The 20,224-nt window shown below is 45.4% G+C and overlaps 1 protein-coding gene across 1 annotated transcript; it reads left to right on the top strand.

The window, feature by feature from the left end:
* Positions 1 to 1,494: 1,494 nt before the first annotated feature.
* dusp5 (dual specificity phosphatase 5) lies at positions 1,495 to 9,633 on the top strand. The gene is made up of 4 exons (XM_060911273.1): positions 1,495 to 1,954; positions 2,780 to 2,895; positions 5,128 to 5,347; positions 8,358 to 9,633. The coding sequence occupies exons 1-4, from the start codon at positions 1,591 to 1,593 to the stop codon at positions 8,717 to 8,719; spliced, it is 1,062 nt and encodes a 353-aa protein (XP_060767256.1). The 5' UTR covers positions 1,495 to 1,590; the 3' UTR covers positions 8,720 to 9,633.
* Positions 9,634 to 20,224: the final 10,591 nt, after the last annotated feature.

Here is a 20,224-nt window from a genome sequence, read left to right as displayed (position 1 = left end):
ACCTTTAAGGGTTATATAAAATGGACCTTGTCGCCCTGAAGTGTGTTCTACCGTGAAAGATGCATGTCGTGTTAAAGGTGGCATTATATCCATGTTCCCTGGTGAAAGGGAAAAAGAAGAAGAAGCCTTTATTTGTCACATGTACATGACAGCACGGTGAAATTCTTTTCTTCACATATCCCAGCTTGTTAGGAAGTTGGAGTCAGAGTGCAGGGTCAGCCATGATACAGCGCCCCTGGAGCAGAAAGAGTTAAAGATCTTGTTTAAGGGCCCAACAGTGGCAGCTTGGTTGTGCTGGGGTTTGACCCCAGAGCTTTCACTGTTGACCCAACACTACCAGGCACATTAAAGATGGACCACTGTAGTGACAAGAAAAGATACAGGTGAGTGTGTGGAGCTGGTCTGAAATATTTATTTGCAAAAAAACATGACCTCTTTCTTTTAGGCCTTTGATTACAGTGAGCCGAAGTGATGCATAATCGCATTAGCTCTTAAGGGATTAGACTACAAGTCATTGTGGGGCAGGTGGGCACTGAGAGGAAGAGAAACGTCCTGAATTTGCCTCACAGTGAGAGAAAATTCTGAAACAATGCATCATCCATTCACTTCTCTGGAAATGTATGAGAAAAGCTGTTTGGAATGTGTGCTGTTCTCCAATGCAGAAAAGTGTGTTGAAATCCAGAAAAGGGATGTTCAGTGGAATATAGGGGAATGCAGAATATGCACACAGCTGGCACTTTCAAGGATGACTCATATTCATAAATAAAATAATACTGACCAGGGTTGCCAGATTAAGATAACTGACCTGGAGGAAATTTCACGAAACAACACTTGGATTTGTGTGAACTATATATAGTCAATGCATTTATATAGCAGTCCAGAAGAGAAATGTGTAGAATATTTTGATTGAATAAATATTAAAGGCGGGGCGGCACGGTGGTGTAGTGGTTAGCGCTGTCGCCTCACAGCAAGAAGGTCCGGGTTCGAGCCCCGTGGCCGGCGAGGGCCTTTCTGTGCGGAGTTTGCATGTTCTCCCCGTGTCCGCGTGGGTTTCCTCCGGGTGCTCCGGTTTCCCCCACAGTCCAAAGACATGCAGGTTAGGTTAACTGGTGACTCTAAATTGACCGTAGGTGTGAATGGTTGTCTGTGTCTATGTGTCAGCCCTGTGATGACCTGGCGACTTGTCCAGGGTGTACCCCGCCTTTCACCCGTAGTCACCTGGGATAGGCTCCAGCTTGCCTGCGACCCTGTAGAACAGGATAAAGCGGCTAGAGATAATGAGATGAGAATATTAAAGGCGATAAGAGAAAAGAGGGGAATCCTACAAACAAGGCAACGTGGTGAAAAGCCAGGGGGCGGGGCTAGGCGCGGAGTAGGCGGTGTCGAATCAGCTACTCTTTTGCCGGTGTCCATATATGGTCCGTGACGTCAAACACCGGCGGTTCCATTGATATAAAAAGCAATTCTACGGAATCCCCTCAAAGGAAATGTGCGCGCGCGGAGCGGCTGAGTGAACCAGGTCACCCTCGCGCGCAAATACAGGAACGAAGCTAATTATAGGAATATTATTATTATTAATAATAAGTAATCATGAAGGTTTTGAGTATAGACAGCCGCCATTTAAAGAAAATCCTGCGCAAGGAGAGCGGGAAGTGTTTAATCCTGGACTGTAGACCGTACCTGGCGTTCGCCAGCTCGAGCGTGCGCGGTTCGGTGAACGTGAACCTGAACTCGGTGGTGGTGCGCAGGTCGCGCGGAGCTCCGGTGCCGCTGCGGTTCGTGGTACCGGACGAAGAGGCGCTGTTCCGGCTGCGGGAGGGCGGCGTGTCGGTGGTGGTGGCGCTGGATGAAGGCACGCCGCATCTCCACAAGCTGAAGAAGGACAGCGTGGCTCGCCTCGCCATCCACAGCCTCGCGCACCTCACCAGCTGTGCCAACATCTGCTTCCTAAAGGGTGAGCGGTTCAACTCTTTGTTGCCGAAGTGGATCTTTTTCAAGATCTCGTCTAAAACACAGAGGTCCGACACTAACGTCCTGTTTAGTCTCTGGCTGGAACTCATTCCCATCTGTTTCATTTACTTCCCACGTGAGGATGTTCCTGACCTTTTTTTTTTAGAAACACTATTCCAACGAGACTACTTTTTTATTTTAAAAGGTCATCATGTGTTTTGAATTCTCATAACTTCCATCGCATGTCACATTCTGTACACGGTCCTGATTATTTCTAGTAGTATTTTCTGGAACTGCAATTGATCTCGGTGTTGTAGATTATATTCAGAGGTCAGGATTAACAATCCAGATGTCTGATTGATTTAAAAAAAAAAAAACTTGGAAAAGAACTCCTCCTTGGGCAGTCTTGACTGTAGTCAGTAATAATGTATGGAGTGTTGGTGTTATTGCGCATGCGCAGTTTCTCAGACACGCTTTGCTGTGCGTCAAAGCCAAGATGAGTCAGAGTGTAACAAATCATAAATATAATAATAATAATTTTAAAAGAGGGGGGGAAAAAACCCTGTCACATACCAGAGAGCTAGACAGACAGAAGTGAGTGGACTCGAAGCAAACCAGATATGTGTGTTGAGAATATTTCTAAGAATGATCCACTCAGAAGAAAAACCTTTTAATGAAGTCAGATTTAATGCAACCCGAGTTGAGGGCGGCTGTGAGTCTGGTGGAAGTGCGAGCTGCTGCCATGTCCTCCTTGGTTCCTGATGATAAAGTGCACTGTGAAGCAACACTCTTTGAAAACACATGCTTGAACCCTGTTTTGTTTGAACAGGAGGCTACGAGAGCTTCCACGCGCACTACCCCGAGCTGTGCACCGAGGCCAAGCCGCCTCAGGACCGCAGCGCGCCGGACACGGCGGAAGTGCAGCCCGGGGCCGATTACACTCAGGTAAAACCGACCCAGCCTTCTTCCTTACACACCTCAGAGAAATACATGCACTTTTATGAAATGAAAACAAACAAGGAGATATTAAATAATATTCGGTTGTATAACATTTATGCACAGTTTGTTCAAGGAATTCTCAAATATGCTAACTGTTGCTAACAGACTCAAAACAGTCACACATCATCGTGACGCAAACGACATCGATCACGCGATTGGCTAGCAACTTCATCTATTATGCAAATTCTCAGAGCACCCTATTGGCTGTAAATACACTATTATGCAAATGAGACAAAGTCCCTTCAGTATGCAAATGAGATCAGGTGACCGTTCTAGCAACTATTCATGGCCAATGAGATGCATGTTTTATTTATATTTATTTATTTATTAGTTGTACGTTTTGGAAAAGTGACACTTATCTTAAGACTAATACTAAAAACATGTGATCGCCACATTATCATGTTTTAGAGCTTTTGGTTGTATTTTTATTCAGAAGAACAGGGCGTGACAAGAAATTTCAGAATTGAGTTCATTTTTAAGCCCGTTATTTTTTTTTTAACCTGTTATGAAAGTCCTACTGGACGAACATAACATCAATATATTTAGAATTGTAGGGGCGTGTAGTGGTTGGCGCTGTCGCCTCACAGCAAGAAGGTCCGGGTTCGAGCCCCGTGGCGGGCGAGGGCCTTTCTGTGTGGAGTTTGCATGTTCTCCCCGTGTCCGCGTGGGTTTCCTCCGGGTGCTCCGGTTTCCCCCACAGTCCAAAGACATGCAGGTTAGGTTAACTGGTGACTCTAAATTGACCGTAGGTGTGAATGTGAGTGTGAATGGTTGTCTGTGTCTATGTGTCAGCCCTGTGATGACCTGGCGACTTGTCCAGGGTGTACCCCGCCTTTCGCCTGTAGTCAGCTGGGATAGGCTCCAGCTTGCCTGCGACCCTGTAGAAGGATAAAGCAGCTAGAGATAATGTGATGTGATGTGTGTGATGTTATGAAAGTCCTACTGGACGAACATAACATCAATATATTTAGAATTGTAGGGGCGTGTAGTGGTTGGCGCTGTCGCCTCACAGCAAGAAGGTCCGGGTTCGAGCCCCGTGGCCGGCGAGGGCCTTTCTGTGTGGAGTTTGCATGTTCTCCCCGTGTCCGCGTGGGTTTCCTCCGGGTGCTCCGGTTTCCCCCACAGTCCAAAGACATGCAGGTTAGGTTAACTGTTGACTCTAAATTGACCGTAGGTGTGAATGGTTGTCTGTGTCAGCCCTGTGATGACCTGGCGACTTGTCCAGGGTGTACCCCACCTTTCGCCCGTAGTCAGCTGGGATAGGCTCCAGCTTGCCTGCGACCCTGTAGAACAGGATAAAGCGGCTAGAGATAATGAGATGAGATATATTTAGAATTGTCAATTGGCCACTTTATTAGGAACAAACCCATACACCCACTTACTGTTTTCTGCAGTTCTCTAATCAGCCGATCCCCCGACAGCAGCACAATGCATAAAATCATACAGAAACAAATCAAGAGCTTCAGTGAATGTTGACCATGTTCAAACATTAGAACGGGAGAAATTGTGATCTGTGTGACTTACTTTCACTGTGGCATGGGTGTTGGTTTGAGCATTTCAGAAACTGCTGATCTCCTCCTCCTGGCGTTTTCACACGCACAACAGTCTCTAGAGTTTACCCAGAATGGTGTGAAAAACAAAACACTGACTGAGTGAGCGACAGTTCTGTAGGGGGAATCAAACACCTTGTTGATAAGGGAGGTCAGAGGCCAGATTGGTTTGAGCTTTTTTGCCAGGAAGGATAACTCATAGAATCACTCTTTGCAACCATGGTGAGCAGAAAAGCATCTCAGCATGCAACAGCATAAGAACACATTGGGTTCCAGGACTGCCAGCTAAAAATAGGAATCTTAGAATCAAGACCAAGTTCCTATTAAAGTGGCCGGTGAGGGTGTGTTCACTGTGGTGCTCTGAGAGAGGCCTGACTTCATTTCAAAGACTCCCAACTGACATCAGACGCTTGTTTTATCTCTGACCTTTGGTCTTGAATGAGTCGATCATAAAATAATGTTCTGACCCCTGGTCACATTTACAAATTGTAGCCAACTCCTTTTGTTTCCTTCATGTAACTGATTCTTTCGCTTATTGAATTAGGTGATTCAAACCATTTGGGTGTTGATTTCTACTGAACATGATCAAGTCCAGTTGACTTACAAATGATTCTTTTGACGTTTTTAGGATGGTCCAGTGGAGTTGTTGCCCTTCCTGTACCTGGGCAGTGCTCACCATGCACGTCGACACGACTGCTTGAATGAGCTGCGCATCACGGCACTGTTGAACGTGTCACGGCGGGACTGGCAGTGCGCCGGTGGGCCACAACGCTACAAACGCATTGCTATAGAGGACAGTCACACAGCCGATATCGGCTCACACTTCCAGGAGGCCATTGACTTCATTGGTGAGCGCACGCACACGTACACACCTTCCTGACCATTAATCATCATCTTCTATTTATGATTTAACCACTCATGTCCCATTGGCTTGATTCATAAATAGTTACAGCATTTATTTATTTATTAAAAAAAAAAGAATATAGCTGATGTTTAATTTCTCTGACCTAAAGCCCAGTTGAACTCTGTAGCTGGTAATTTGACACACTTTCCTGGGTGTGTTTGGAAAGAGTCAAGGGAATTTCTGTACTTTCCAGACACCATTATAGGACAATTTCAGAACGTATGATTGTAACACGTTTAGAGTTTTTTGTGGCTTTTTTTTTTTTCAGTTTTGATCCGAGCCTAACGTTTAATCACAGATAAACTGAGATGAAATTGTGTGATTATTGTGACAGCAAATATCGATGCTCGTCTGTATGGAAGTTATATAAAAAATTGAGTTGAGAGGGGGGAAAAAAAAAAGTCTAAAGTTAGATCAGCATTTATTCGGGCAAGTTTAAATTAAGACTGAGCCGGCCAAGGCTACAGGCATGCTGAAGCTAAAAATGAGCTTTTACGTAAAAGCTGACGCGCTTGCTCTCCTTCACAAGGAGTATAGCCTTCAGCGCTTTCTGCTCGAGACAGAAAAGGAAAAGAGGAAACAAAAACCTGGTGGTTTGAGTCATCGTTGCATGAGCTTCATGATGAGGGGTGTGACTGGTGTGTCAGTGCATGAGTAGTGCTTTAGTAGCAGGAGTGTGTGGTGTGTGTTGGCTGGGTGTGGCAAGCGTACTTAAAATTCCTGCCAATTGTCCTCTCACACCTGTCGGTGCTTATAGGATAACCCGTGAGGCATCATTTCCCAAACACTAATGTCTAAATCAAGGTGTTTACTTGGCTATTTATAGTCTTCAACCTGTCGTCTTCACGAACAAACTCCTCTGTCCTGTTGAAAAAGAGCTTTATCTCGGACTGTTACAAAGCACCGACACTGAACAGTCCTTTTTATAAATGTAAAACATTTGCACGCTTTTCATCCATTCGTCGAAGATGACGCATTAAGTTCTTGTGCAAATTGGGACTATGAATTCAAAAGAATATTAAAACAAAGAAATTTGTGAACCATGTATCTGCCATTTTCAAGTGATTTAAGGATGTAAGAACAATCAACACTGAGCATGAGCTATATTAATGCTTTTTGGCTACCGATTTTGTTCGATCGGACAGAATAAAGTCTTTCTATATATTGTCAAGGCATAAAGACAGTGAAAATGAGCTATACTTGTTGGGAATATCAACATTTACCTCAGATGTGTCGTCAAATTATTAAGAAAAGGCTTAATTTGGCTAAAATTACACCGTAATCACATTTAGCATTGACGGCTAACCTGATCTCTGTGTGTTTGGCCAGAGTGGAAAATGTCAACATTGTGTCACAACAAAAACAGGGGTCATATATAATAAAGAATCTTATTATATCCAGTGAATACACTCCAACTGTGTGTGTGTGTGTGTGTGCGCGCGCACGCAGATGGCCTCATGGGCTATGCAATGATTCACTCAAGCAGGTTTTGTTTGGATTAGACACACACACACACACACACACACACACACACTGAGTGGGAAGGGAAAGTGTGTGTGTGTGTGTGTGTGTGTGAGAGAGAGATGGTGCACAATGATGGATTAGACTCTGAAGGCCTGATTAGTGAATGACCTGCAAAAGACGTGTGTGTGAGATCTGAGTAAGGCTCGACATAATCTTATGAGTCAGACTAAGCATAAGCCACTTTACTTGGAAGAGGAAAAACAAGAGAATAAAAATATCTGACATTTTAAACAGACAAAGTAAGAGCCCAGAAATGTGGAAGTCCAAAACTGTGAAGAATCTGTGCTATTTTTAAGGATTTTTTTTTTTTTTTTGTGTGTGTGTGTGTAATCATCCAACTTCTGGTTAAAGTAAGAGTTTTGCTAAAAATGACCATTTGCATTATCTACAAATTATCACAGATGTAGTCCATCAGCCAAGAAATGTTTGGAGCTATGAGGTGAATGTTACTAACAAAATAAGAAACTTGTAGCTACCAGTTGAACATCCTATATTTGATATAATTACACTTATCTCAGGGCGGCACGGTGGTGTAGTGGTTAGCACTGTCGCCTCACAGCAAGGAGGTCCGGGTTCGAGCCCCGTGGCCGGCGAGGGCCTTTCTGTGCGGAGTTTGCATGTTCTCCCCGTGTCCGCGTGGGTTTCCTCCGGGTGCTCTGGTTTCCCCCACAGTCCAAAGACATGCAGGTTAGGTTAACTGGTGACTCTAAATTGACCGTAGGTGTGAATGTGAAGGTGTGTGAATGGTTGCCCTGTGATGACCTGGCGACTTGTCCAGGGTGTACCCTGCCTTTCGCCCGTAGTCAGCTGGGATAGGCTCCAGCTTGCCTGCGACCCTGTAGAAGGATAAAGCGGCTAGAGATAATGAGATGAGATGACACTTATCTCAAAGTACAGTACTAACGAGGCCCTTAAGGCACACTGGGTGGCGTCGATCTCTGTTTCTATAGCCCTCGGTCTCTCGCCTATTACATAGCTGGGGTTACAGTGGAGCGCTGGTCTTCTGGTAACTGCGAGAGTTTGACTCCCTACTTGCATCTGTATTGCGGCGCCTCACCAGACGGCAGTAGGTACCATTTTGATGATGGTCTTTGGTATGACCTGACTGCGAATAGAACTCCTGGTTGAGAGGCACACGTTAACCACTAGGCCAACTCGCGGTAAATCAAAAACTCCTGATGGAAATCTATTTCATTTGTTAAACTTCAGGCCACACCTCCAGTGTGAGCCTTGAATAAAAATATCGGTTTGGAATATCCTGGAGCATGTAGTTTTCTACTGAAATTATTATATTACATTCCATTTCATCGCACATACCATATCGGTAAACACTGGATAACATTAATATAGCAGAGTATTTTATTTCCAAGTATTCTAAAGTTATTCAAAGGTCATATCTAAAGTGCTCTTGCTTTTCCTGTCCTTTCCAGACGAGGTGAAGCAAGAAGGCGGAAAGGTGCTGGTGCACTGTGAGGCGGGCATTTCGCGCTCACCCACCATCTGCATGGCGTACCTGATGAAGACGCAGAGGCTGCGCCTGGAGGAGGCGTTCGACGCAGTGAGGCAGCGGCGTGCCGTCGTCTCCCCCAACTTCAGCTTCATGGGGCAGCTGCTGCAGTTTGAGAACGAGGTTCTGGCGTCAGCGACAGACAGCAATATCGAAAACGACGATGACGAACACAAGAGTGACGAGTTCACGATTGATAAGAGCTTCGAGTCATCCGTTTTCTCCTTCCCTACCTCCTTCCTGTCGCCCATCAAACTCGGTCCCATCTCCTCCCTGACTACTTGAAATAGAAAGGAACAAAAAAGACATCGCGTAGTGTGGCGAAGGAGAAATTAAGACTGTTTGTTTGGACGCAACCTCCTCGACGAAATATTCTGGTCAGGAGATCAAACTTGGCAGCAAAAAAACCCCAAACCCTACAATGTAGCTGAAATAATATTTTAAGAACTTTGCCAACAGTCCTTTCAGCTTGCTGAATAACCAAGCATGGTGACTTAACATTTTGACTAGTTATCATGCTAGATGATTTGCTACCAACAGTACCAGTCACACGTTTGGACATATTTTACTCATTCGTAGTGATCCTGAATTTCCCCTCGTGGGGATCAATAAAGGAATATCTTTTATCTTAATGAGAATAATTCATAGTAATAAGTGTGTCCAAACATTTTGACTGGTCCTGTATATGGAGTGGTAATTAGCTACTTTGCTAATTAGCTAGCGGAATAAAGGTTTGGTCCATAAACATGAACAGAGCAAATGCATTTAAACAATACGTGCACAATTTTTGTTTTGAAAAGGAAATTGTAATCAGATTGTGAAGCTTTCTGGGTAAATTTCCTCCTGAAGTGTGCACTGATGAACACTCGATCTCTCTGCCCTCCAAGGGCTCAGCTAACGAACTTTTATTTAATCTAATAAAGCACTGGAGAGGCTGTTAGGATGGCAGCAGGGATTCGGTGGTGAATGGAAGTCGAGCAGTACTCGACGTCTGATCGTGTTTAAAAGACTGCATGGAAGTGAGTGTTTTGGTGTTTGCCTTAGAACACACTGCAATACAAGCCTTAGTTTCATGATCGTCCATGCCTACTTGTGACCCACTCTAAGGCTTTTCATATTAATTTATTGAATTTTTTTTTATTGTTTTCTTTTTTTTATCAGGAGTGAATCTGTTAATAAATGTTTTGTACATAGAAGTGGAGAGTTGTTTGTGTCAACTTCTTGTCTAACTTCAGCCCAGACTTTCCCAATAATTCTTTTATCCATAACGAGGATCAACATTCATGAGTTTTCCGGTTTCACCTCATGACACCAAATCATTTCCTGACATTATGCAATCTGACATAACGAGACACAAAATTTCAGGAATCATCTGTTCACTATCCATCGGTCTCAAATACTAGAATTCAAGTTACTAAAACATTTCAAAGAAACTTCCCAAACAGTAAAACACAAAGAACCTGTTCAAATACAGTGTATTATTTTTAAGTGTTCATATGATGTAGGCTGATTAGCCAAGGCACTGTATACAGTGGGGCAAAAAAGTATTTAGTCAGCCACCAATTGTGCAAGTTCTCCCACTTAAAAAGATGAGAGAGGCCTGTAAATGTCATCATAGGTACACTTCAACTATGAGAGACAGAATGAGAAAAAAAAAATCCAGAAAATCACTGATTTTTAAAGAATTTATTTGCAAATTATGGTGGAAAACAAGTATTTGGTCAATAACAAAAGTTCATCTCAATACTTTGTTATATACCCTTTGTTGGCAATGACAGAGGTCAAACGTTTTCTGTAAGTCTTCACAAGGTTTTCACACACTGTTGCTGGTATTTTGGCCCATTCCTCCATGCAGATCTCCTCTAGAGCAGTGATGTTTTGGGGCTGTCGCTGGCCAACACGGACTTTCAACTCCCTCCAAAGATTTTCTATGGGGTTGAGATCTGGAGACTGGCTAGGCCACTCCAGGACCTTGAAATGCTTCTTACGAAGCCACTCCTTCATTGCCCGGGCGGTGTGTTTGAGATCATTGTCATGCTGAAAGACCCAGACACGTTTCATCTTTAATGCCCTTGCTGATGGAAGGAGGTCTCATCTCATCTCATCTCATTATCTCTAGCCGCTTTATCCTTCTACAGGGTCGCAGGCAAGCTGGAGCCTATCCCAGCTGACTATGGGCGAAAGGCGGGGTACACCCTGGACAAGTCGCCAGCTCATCACAGGGCTGACACATAGACACAGACAACCATTCACACTCACATTCACACCTACGGTCAATTTAGAGTCACCAGTTAACCTAACCTGCATGTCTTTGGACTGTGGGGGAAACCGGAGCACCCGGAGGAAACCCACGCGGACACGGGGAGAACATGCAAACTCCACACAGAAAGGCCCTCGCCAGCCCCGGGGCTCGAACCCAGGACCTTCTTGCTGTGAGGCGACAGCGCTAACCACTACACCACCGTGCCGCCCCCATGGAAGGAGGTTTTCACTCAAAATCTCACGATACATGGCCCCATTCATTCTTTCCTTTACACGGATCAGTCGTCCTGGTCCCTTTGCAGAAAAACAGCCCCAAAGCATGATGTTTCCACCCCCATGCTTCACAGTAGGTATGGTGTTCTTTGGATGCAACTCAGCATTCTTTCTCCTCCAAACACGACAAGCTGAGTTTTTACCAAAAAGTTCTATTTTGGTTTCATCTGACCATATGACATTCTCCCAATCCTCTTCTGGATCATCCAAATGCTCTCTAGCAAACTTCAGACGGGCCTGGACGTGTACTGGCTTAAGCAGGGGGACACGTCTGGCACTGCAGGATTTGAGTCCCTGGCGGCGTAGTGTGTTACTGATGGTAGCCTTTGTTCCTTTGGTCCCAGCTCTCTGCAGGTCATTCACTAGGTCCCCCTGTGTGGTTCTGGGATTTTTGCTCACCGTTCTTGTGATCATTTTGACCTCACAGGGTGAGATCTTGCGTGGAGCCCCAGATCGAGGGAGATTATCAGTGGTCTTGTATGTCTTCCATTTTCTAATAATTGCTCCCACAGTTGATTTCTTCACACCAAGCTGCTTACCTATTGCAGATTCAGTCTTCCCAGCCTGGTGCAGGTCTACAATTTTGTTTCTGGTGTCCTTTGACAGCTCTTTGGTCTTGGCCACAGTGGAGTTTGGAGTGTGACTGTTTGAGGTTGTGGACAGGTGTCTTTTATACTGATAACGAGTTCAAACAGGTGCCATTAATACAGGTAACGAGTGGAGGACAGAGGAGCCTCTTAAAGAAGAAGTTACAGGTCTGTGAGAGCCAGAAATCTTGCTTGTTTGTAGGTGACCAAATACTTATTTTACAGAGGAATTTACCAATTAATTCATTAAAAATCCTACAGTGTGATTTCCTGGATTCTTTCCCCCCATTCTGTCTCCCATAGTTGAAGTGTACCTATGATGAAAATTACAGGCCTTTCTCATCTTTTTAAGTAGGAGAACTTGCACAATTGGTGGCTGACTAAATACTTTTTTACCCCACTGTATTTCTGATGTTTCAAAGCACATTTAGTATAAAATGTCCTTTTTAAATGTGTTGAGCTGGATTACAGAGGAGATACATCAATGACTATGGAATGGATAAACCATAAAATTGGCTACATCACCTGTAAAATAACTAATACTTAACAATTATTCACTAAAGGTGAGGTGAATATCAGTGATTATGTGGCACGAGCTACTTCCGGGAAAATCACGCGCTCTGATTGGTTCCTTGGTGGGCAGTATTTTACCATAATGCCCATGGGCGATTGTGGACTTTCTTTCCAGGGTGCCAGCTTTCAATGTTGTTAAAGAAATAAAATGACAAAAAAAGAACAATTAGAAATTTAAACGGAATCACAAATGGCCGAAACACAAAAGACAAGGGAGAGTCAACAAGTTATTCAAGAAATGAACAATGTAGAGCATTCAGAAACCGCTAAGTGAAATTCAGTTTTGAAACCGCTAGCTGTTTATTCTGCATGCGTGACTCCGCTACATTACAAATACACTGTAGGCAAACTCCTTGAACTCAACTCTGTCTTTCTGTCTCCTCCATGCTGTCTTGAGGTTATCAAATCTCTTCACCTCCTGCGCCGTCCACCATATGTACACAGAGCTGTTCGCCAGAAGTTTGTTTACAACTCCAAGATTGCGGCTATTCCTGTCATCTGTTCCGCATCCCAGCACAGCACAGACGTGCTGAACGTAAGCCACGTCCACCACCTGTCATTCTCCGGAACCTAGTCTGCACTGACAGCACTGCATCCACCAGCAAGTTTGCCTCCTTCATGTTACAGAATATCAGATCAATAAACAACAAAGCCATCATTATTCACGACATGATAACAGAGAAAAAACTGGACTTCCTTTGTTTAACCGAAACATGGCAGAGTCAGCAGGACTTTGTTAGCCTCAACCAAGCCACCCCTCCCGGTTACACATACATCCATAAGCCGCGTGGCCACGGCCGCGGTGGTGGACTCGCCATCATACACCACTCTGATTTTTTGGTTAAAGAACACCCCGTCAGTGCATCATCATTTGAATGCCTCCATCTCTCAGTGATTGGCGCTGCTCAGCTGCAACTGGTCCTCATTTATCGACCACCTAAAGCCTCCTCCTGCTTCCTCCCTGAGCTCACTGAACTACTTGCTGCAGTGTGTCCCCTGTCCCCATCTACCATCCTGCTGGGTGACTTCAACATTCATGTGGACAACAGCAGCTGCTCTTTTGCAGCTGACTTCATGGCCCTTCTGGACTGCTTCAACATCACTCAGCATGTGCATGGCCCTACCCACAGCAAAGGACACACCCTCGATCTAGTCTGCAGCACCGGCTCATCTCCACTACATCTTCAATGCATTGACCTGGCCATATCAGACCATCAGGCAATTCTGTTTTCCATCCCGGTACCCCACCGCAGACAACGCCGTTTGCGGTCCATCACTTTCCGCAACATTAAGAATGTTCCTCTGCCTCTTCTTTCTCAAACTTTAACGAACCATCTCACACCCCCGGATACTGCCCTCCCAGTGGACACCCTGGTCGAACACTACAACACAGCACTCTCAACCAGCTTGAATACTCTGGCTCCTACCATCACGCGATCTGTCTCTTTCTCCCGTCCAGCTCCCTGGTTTACCTCTGAGCTGCGCCTCATGAAAAAATCTGGGCGGCGCCTCGAGCGACTCTATAAAAAATCTGGCCTTACTGTCCACCTGGAGGCCTACAGGGACCATGTGGAGAGCTACAAGCAGGCCCTCACCACAGCCAAGACACGCTACTACTCCACCCTCATCAACAACCAGCAACACCACCCAAGAAAACTTTTCTCAACTATCAATCGCCTTCTCCGTCCTCCTCACTCACCCCAACCATCTGATCCTGCTGAACTGTGCTCCAGATTTCAAGACTTCTTCATCGCAAAAGTCAACACCATCCACCAGCAGCTAGTATCTACATCCCCGGCCACAAACCAAGCCCATGATGACAAGCCTCCTGGCATCCACCAGCCATGGCAGGACATCTCCACCCCTGCTGCCTGTCCACCGCAGCACTACCTCTCCTGCTTTGCACCACTGGACAATGCCCAGGTCACCGATTTAGTCTCCACAGCCAAGTCATCATCCTGCCTCCTGGACCCCATGCCCTCCACCCTGGTCAAATCATGTCTTCCCACCCTCTGCAACACCATGACCACCATCATTAACACATCCCTACAGTCTGGAGTTGTGCCCACCACCTTCAAAACCGCTGCTGTCATCCCCACCTTGAAAAAGCCTGGTCTGGACCCTGACGATCCCAACAACTATCGTCCCATCTCCAACCTTCCTTTCCTTTGTAAAATCCTGGAAAGAGCAGTGGCAGCCCAACTTCAGCAGCATATGTCCCACCATGAGCTCTTTGAACCACTACAATCCGGCTTCAGAGCCCACCACAGCACAGAGACTGCTCTTGTCAAAATTACCAACGACCTCCTCACTGCTGCAGACAATGGACTCATCACCATCCTCATTCTCCTGGACCTCTCAGCAGCTTTTGACACAGTCTCTCACTCCATCCTCCTGAAGCGGCTCTCAGAGTTCACTGGACTATCTGGCACAGTACTCCTCTGGTTCCACTCATACTTATCCAACCGGAAACAATTCATCACACTCAATGACTCCCGCTCCACTACAGCAACCATCAGCCACGGCGTTCCGCAAGGTTCGGTGCTTGGCCCCCTTCTTTTCACCATCTACATGCTCCCCCTTGGACAAATCATCCGTTTCCATGGTCTCAACTTCCACTGCTACGCTGATGACACACAACTATATATCTGCACCAAACCCTCTGCTCAGCTCCCCCCAACACCGCTCACTCACTGTCTGCGTGATATCAAAACATGGATGACCGACAATCTCCTCAAACTGAACAGCAGTAAAACCGAGCTCATGGTGGTGGCACCGGCGCCACTGCTCAGGAAGGTTGGGGATCTCCATCTGAACATCGATGGCTGCTCCTTCATCCCATCTCATGAAGTCCGTAACCTTGGTGTTATCTTGGATTCATCACTGTCTTTCCAGTCCCACATCAAAAATGTCACCAAATCTGCTTTCTTCCACCTCCGCAACATTTCCAGACTCAGGCCTTCACTCTCTAACACTGTTACAGAGACTCTTATTCATGCTTTCATATCATCCCGCCTAGACTATTGCAATGCCATCCTGCTTGGTCTGCCGAATAAGATCACAGACCGACTGCAATATGTTCAGAATTCAGCTGCCAGGATTCTCACAGGCACCAGGCCCTGGCAGCACATCACCCCCATTCTCAAACAGCTCCACTGGCTGCCCATTAAATCTCGCATTTCCTACAAAGTCCTCCTCCTCACTTACAAGTCTCTCCATGGTCTGGGACCCCATTACCTCAAAGATCTCCTCCATCCCTATTCCCCATCAAGATCCCTGCGGTCCTCATCCAAGGGCCAGCTGGTCATCCCCCGCACCAGACTTAAGGCCACCAGCGATAGAGCATTCCATGCAGCTGCTCCTTCTCTATGGAACAGGCTACCCAACACCATCCAGAATGCTCCTTCACTGGCAGCGTTTAAAAAACACCTTAAAACCCATCTCTTCATGGAGGCCTTTGGCTCCTAGTTTCCACAAGCACACACGCACACACTTATATGCACCCACACACACACACTTCTACACTGACACCTTGTTAAGCGACCTTGGGTATTTTGAAAGGCGCTATATAAAACCAAACTATTATTATTATTATTATTATTAAATATGACATGACTGAAAGCAGCGTCACGCCTCATTATAATGAGCATCTATTTTAATCTTAGAAATAAAAAAAGCCATATAATAAACTCCTTATTAACCTTGCTTGCGAGGTCTTTATGGGAAAATATCAGACCAAGGTTGTTCCATACTGTCAAGACCGCGGTCTGATATTTTCCCATAAAGACCAAGCAATAACTGAGATGAAGTCGAGATTATTATTCACCGATATTCACGGAGCCTGAGGCGGATAATTGTTTTTGTATAAATACACAGGTGATTATTTTAAAGTCTCATCTCATTATCTCTAGCCGCTTTATCCTGTTCTACAGGGTCGCAGGCAAGCTGGATCCTATCCCAGCTGACTATGGGCGAAAGGTGGGGTACACCCTGGACAAGTCGCCAGGTCATCACAGGGCTGACACCAGGCCCGGCGCCAGGAACAGTTTACTAAGGGGGCAATTAGAAATCGCAAGGGGGCAAATATTTTTCATATAGTGTGTAGTAGTGATGGCGGTCTGACAACGTGTTTCAAACAATTAACTGCGCCAACCACAAAACCACGGCCCCGAAGGTTGCTTTAGTATGGGAAAATCATGTGACATATTACCAGGGCAGTTGCGCTTTATCAACACCCGTGCCCACCTGTTAACCCTCCCCTCCAGTTTTCTCACAGACACGCGGTACAACCGGAAAGGTGCCAAACATAACACACACACAAACCTACAAGCAAGTCCTTTAAATTTAAAATACATACAAATAGCTCCGCGGCATGAAAACAAAACGTCAATGCAAATCTAAGGTACTTGGCTCGGCGGCCAAAATCATAATTTAAAAAAATCAACAGACCCCACGGCTGCACCAGTAATAGCCTTCCTGACTCGCACCGAGTCAACGCTAACCACTTAATCCGCGATCCCAGTTTAGGCGTGTAGGGGACTAAACACTCTGAAGTGATGAATTTTCATCCCCGCTGCATGGGGGGTGACGTCAACGACACATATTCTTACGCTATTTGCGCACAAAGCGGACCATATATGAACACATACACCAACATAAACGGAGATAAACTTAGCCTACAAAGAAAGAAAATGGATTCACAATATTGTGATTGAATTCGTTTAATTCGGTGGGGGAAAGACTACTCCCGTAAACTGACTGCATATTACAGGATATTGCAGAGACAGTGCACTTGTACAGTAAGTGTCATAACAAACAATCAGATTTGTTCTACCGTGCCAGTTTTAGTAGTGATTTATGTGAAATGTATTTTTGTGCAATGCGCAACCACTTAATATTTCGTATTTGAAAATGCAAATTATTAATACGTCTATAATACATTATATTTTCATAAGAAAACAATTAAGTGATCTGAGTCTCCGTTGAGGGGGCAGGGCTGTAGCCACGAGGGGGCGACGCCCCCTTTCGCCCCCCCACGGCGCCGGGTCCGGCTGACACATAGACACAGACAACCATTCACACTCACATTCACACCTACGGTCAATTTAGAGTCACCAGTTAACCTAACCTGCATGTCTTTGGACTGTGGGGGAAACCGGAGCACCCGGAGGAAACCCACGCGGACATGGGGAGAACATGCAAACTCCGCACAGAAAGGCCCTCGTCGGCCACGGGGCTCGAACCCGGACCTTCTTGCTGTGAGGCGACAGCGCTAACCACTACACCACCGTGCCGCCCATTATTTTAAAGTATTAAAAAATTATTTCAATCTTCAAAAGCAGCATGCAAATGTAATGTGTGCAGACTTCTGTCACTTATCTACACCGAGTCACATAAAATACTTTGTTTTGAAATCGATAAAATAAATCACAATTCCACCTTACCTTTGAATAGTTTTAGACCAAACTTCCGAGCATTTTCTTTCGTAATTTTGTAATTCTTCCTCACTTCCGGTGACAAAGCGATTTGGCAGCCATTTTGCCAAGTCACTTGAGGTGATTACTGAGAAATAGTCTGAAGATTTCGACCAATCAACATGTGCAATTTCCTATAATCACCTCTGTATTTATACTAATAACTAAGTTCTGACCTGGACGCCTCCCTGGGGAGGTGTTCCAGGCATGTCCCCCCGGGAGGAGGCCCCGGGGAAGACCCAGGACACGCTGGAGGGACTATGTCTCTCGGCTGGCCTGGGAACGCCTCGGTGTTCTTCCCGAGGAGCTGGCCGAGGTGTCTGGGGAAAGGGAAGTTTGGACTTCCATGCTTAGACTGCTGCCTCCGCGACCCGGTCCCGGATAAAGCGGAAGAAGACGAGACGAGACGAAACTAAGTTCTGTGAGGCTTTTGCTCAGTGTCCTGATTTATGTTGCTAATTGCTAAGTGGCCTGATAGTGAGTAGGCTATTAGTCAAGTTTCAAGTCAAGTTTATTTGTATAGTACTTTTAACAATAAACATTGTTGCAAAGCAGCTTTACAGAATTTGAACGACTTAAAACATGAGCTAATTTTATCCCTAATCTATCCCCAATGAGCAAGCCTGTGGCGACAGTGGCAAGGAAAAACTCCCTCAGACGACACGAGGAAGAAACCTCGAGAGGAACCAGACTCAAAAGGGAACCCATCCTCATTTGGGCAACAACAGACAACATGACTATAACATTAACAGTTTTAACATGAAGTCAGTTTCGTTGATGTTATAAACTCTTCATCGATGGAAACTTGAGTGCAAAACTGTTCATGACAACTGCAGTCCTAAAGTTAGCAAGTCAACTGCAGTCTTCAGCCTTAAAAGCATTACTGTAAGTGTCCAGAGCGTCTTCCAAGTGTGACTTTCAACTGTCCATATGGGTCTGTCCTCCACAGGAGTGATCTGATGAGACTCCGACCAGACATAGGGCATCAGGATGGATCCGAGGAGCAGAAGAGGTCAGCATCTCGATCTCAGGATTGACGTGTAATTCAGAGGGACAGATGGGGTGGAGGAAGAGAGAGAAAACACAGGTTGTTAGGTACGCCCAATGTCACCTGAATAAGTAGGAACAGTATACATTTTGCGCTGACAAGCAGGGACTCTGGCAACTAACTATGACAGCATAACTAAAAGGAGAGAGCCAGAAGGTAACACAGGCATGAGGGAGCCCCGGGACATAAAGCAGCAGCCACTACACCGTCAACAAACTCGAGTGAGCAAGCAAGTGGGGGACTGACAGCATCCATACATCCCAGTTTACCAAAACACTCTATGTCTGAGGATCCTCCAGATCTACTCCTTTACCTCATTAACAAAAAGCTTGACTAAACAGATACGTTTTCAGCCTCGACTGAAACGCTGAGACCGTGTTTGAGTCCCGAACACTACTCGGAAGGCTGTTCCATAACTGTGGGGCTTTGTAAGAAAAGGCTCTGCCCCCTGATGTAGCCTTCACTATACGAAGTACCAGCAGATAGCCTGCACCTTTTGATCTAAGTAGGCGTTTTATTAGCTAGTAACGTATTAAATGCCTAGGCTTCAAAAGTGATCACATTCTCTTAATAGTGAAATGGACATAATCCCAATCAATCCAGTTTGTGATCAGATAGTAGCTGTCAAATCGTCTGTTCGTGCTCCGTCACTTCATCATCAAAACAGAGGAGAGCTTCTTCACACTCTGTAAAAATAACAGTGGACAAAGGTTTCAAATGTTCAAATGAGTCATTTTGTCAGCAGGAGTGAGTGAATGAATTGGTGATTATTTTCCCATGATGGTCTCACGAACACGAGATCAGTTGCATGAACAGACGATGATGAAGCTCATGTTGAAATGCCTCAAGTGACTTTTACCTCACGTGATGAGACTGACTGGTGTGGATGACGTTGATCATCAAAGTGAGAGCTTATTTCCTTTTGTGAGCTTCGAAGTGTTTGAAATTTGCCAGGAACATCGATGGACCGATGCTACATCCTGGAAGAAGAAGAAGAAGAAACCTTTATTCGTCACATGCACACTTCAAGCACAGTGAAATTCATCCTCTGCATTTAACCCATCTGAAGCAGTGAACACACACATACTCAGAGCAGTGGGCAGCCAGGGGTCAAGTACCTTGCTCAAGGGCACCTCAGCCCAAGGCCGCCCCACATCAACCTAAGTGCATGTCTTTGGATTGTGGGGGAAACCGGAGCACCCGGAGGAAACCCACGCAGACACGGGGAGAACATGCAAACTCTACACAGAAAGGCCCTTGCCGGCCGTTGGGTTCGAACCTGGAACCTTCTTGCTGTGAGGCGACTGTGCTAACCACTACACCGGGGCGGAGCTTCGTTAACATGGGTGGGAAGAGACGGAGGTGCTCAAGGAAAAAAAAAATTAAATATCAAATATTAAACCCACCGACTTAACCCTTTTCGAAAAACATGACCAATCTTATTGAACGCACCTTTAAATGCAATTTTCTCCAATTTAAATTTTTGATATGAGTAAGTCAACAGGATGCTATAAAATTAATTACAGTTTAAAAAAAACCCCCACCCTAATGCTTTATCTTTACTTGTGATTAA

Source organism: Neoarius graeffei, chromosome 27 (assembly GCF_027579695.1).
Source record: "Neoarius graeffei isolate fNeoGra1 chromosome 27, fNeoGra1.pri, whole genome shotgun sequence".
In the NCBI taxonomy this organism is placed as follows: Eukaryota; Metazoa; Chordata; class Actinopteri; order Siluriformes; family Ariidae; genus Neoarius; species Neoarius graeffei.
This window is presented reverse-complemented; position numbering and strand designations above follow the sequence as displayed.

Excerpts from the sequence above, each read along its gene's own strand:
- dusp5 (XM_060911273.1), top strand. The coding sequence starts at position 1,591 with ATGAAGGTTTTGAGTATAGACAGCCGCCATTTAAAGAAAATCCTGCGC. Across the intron at positions 1,955-2,779 it reads CAACATCTGCTTCCTAAAGG|GAGGCTACGAGAGCTTCCAC; the intron begins GTGAGCGGTTCA and ends TTGTTTGAACAG. Across the intron at positions 5,348-8,357 it reads GGAGGCCATTGACTTCATTG|ACGAGGTGAAGCAAGAAGGC; the intron begins GTGAGCGCACGC and ends TGTCCTTTCCAG.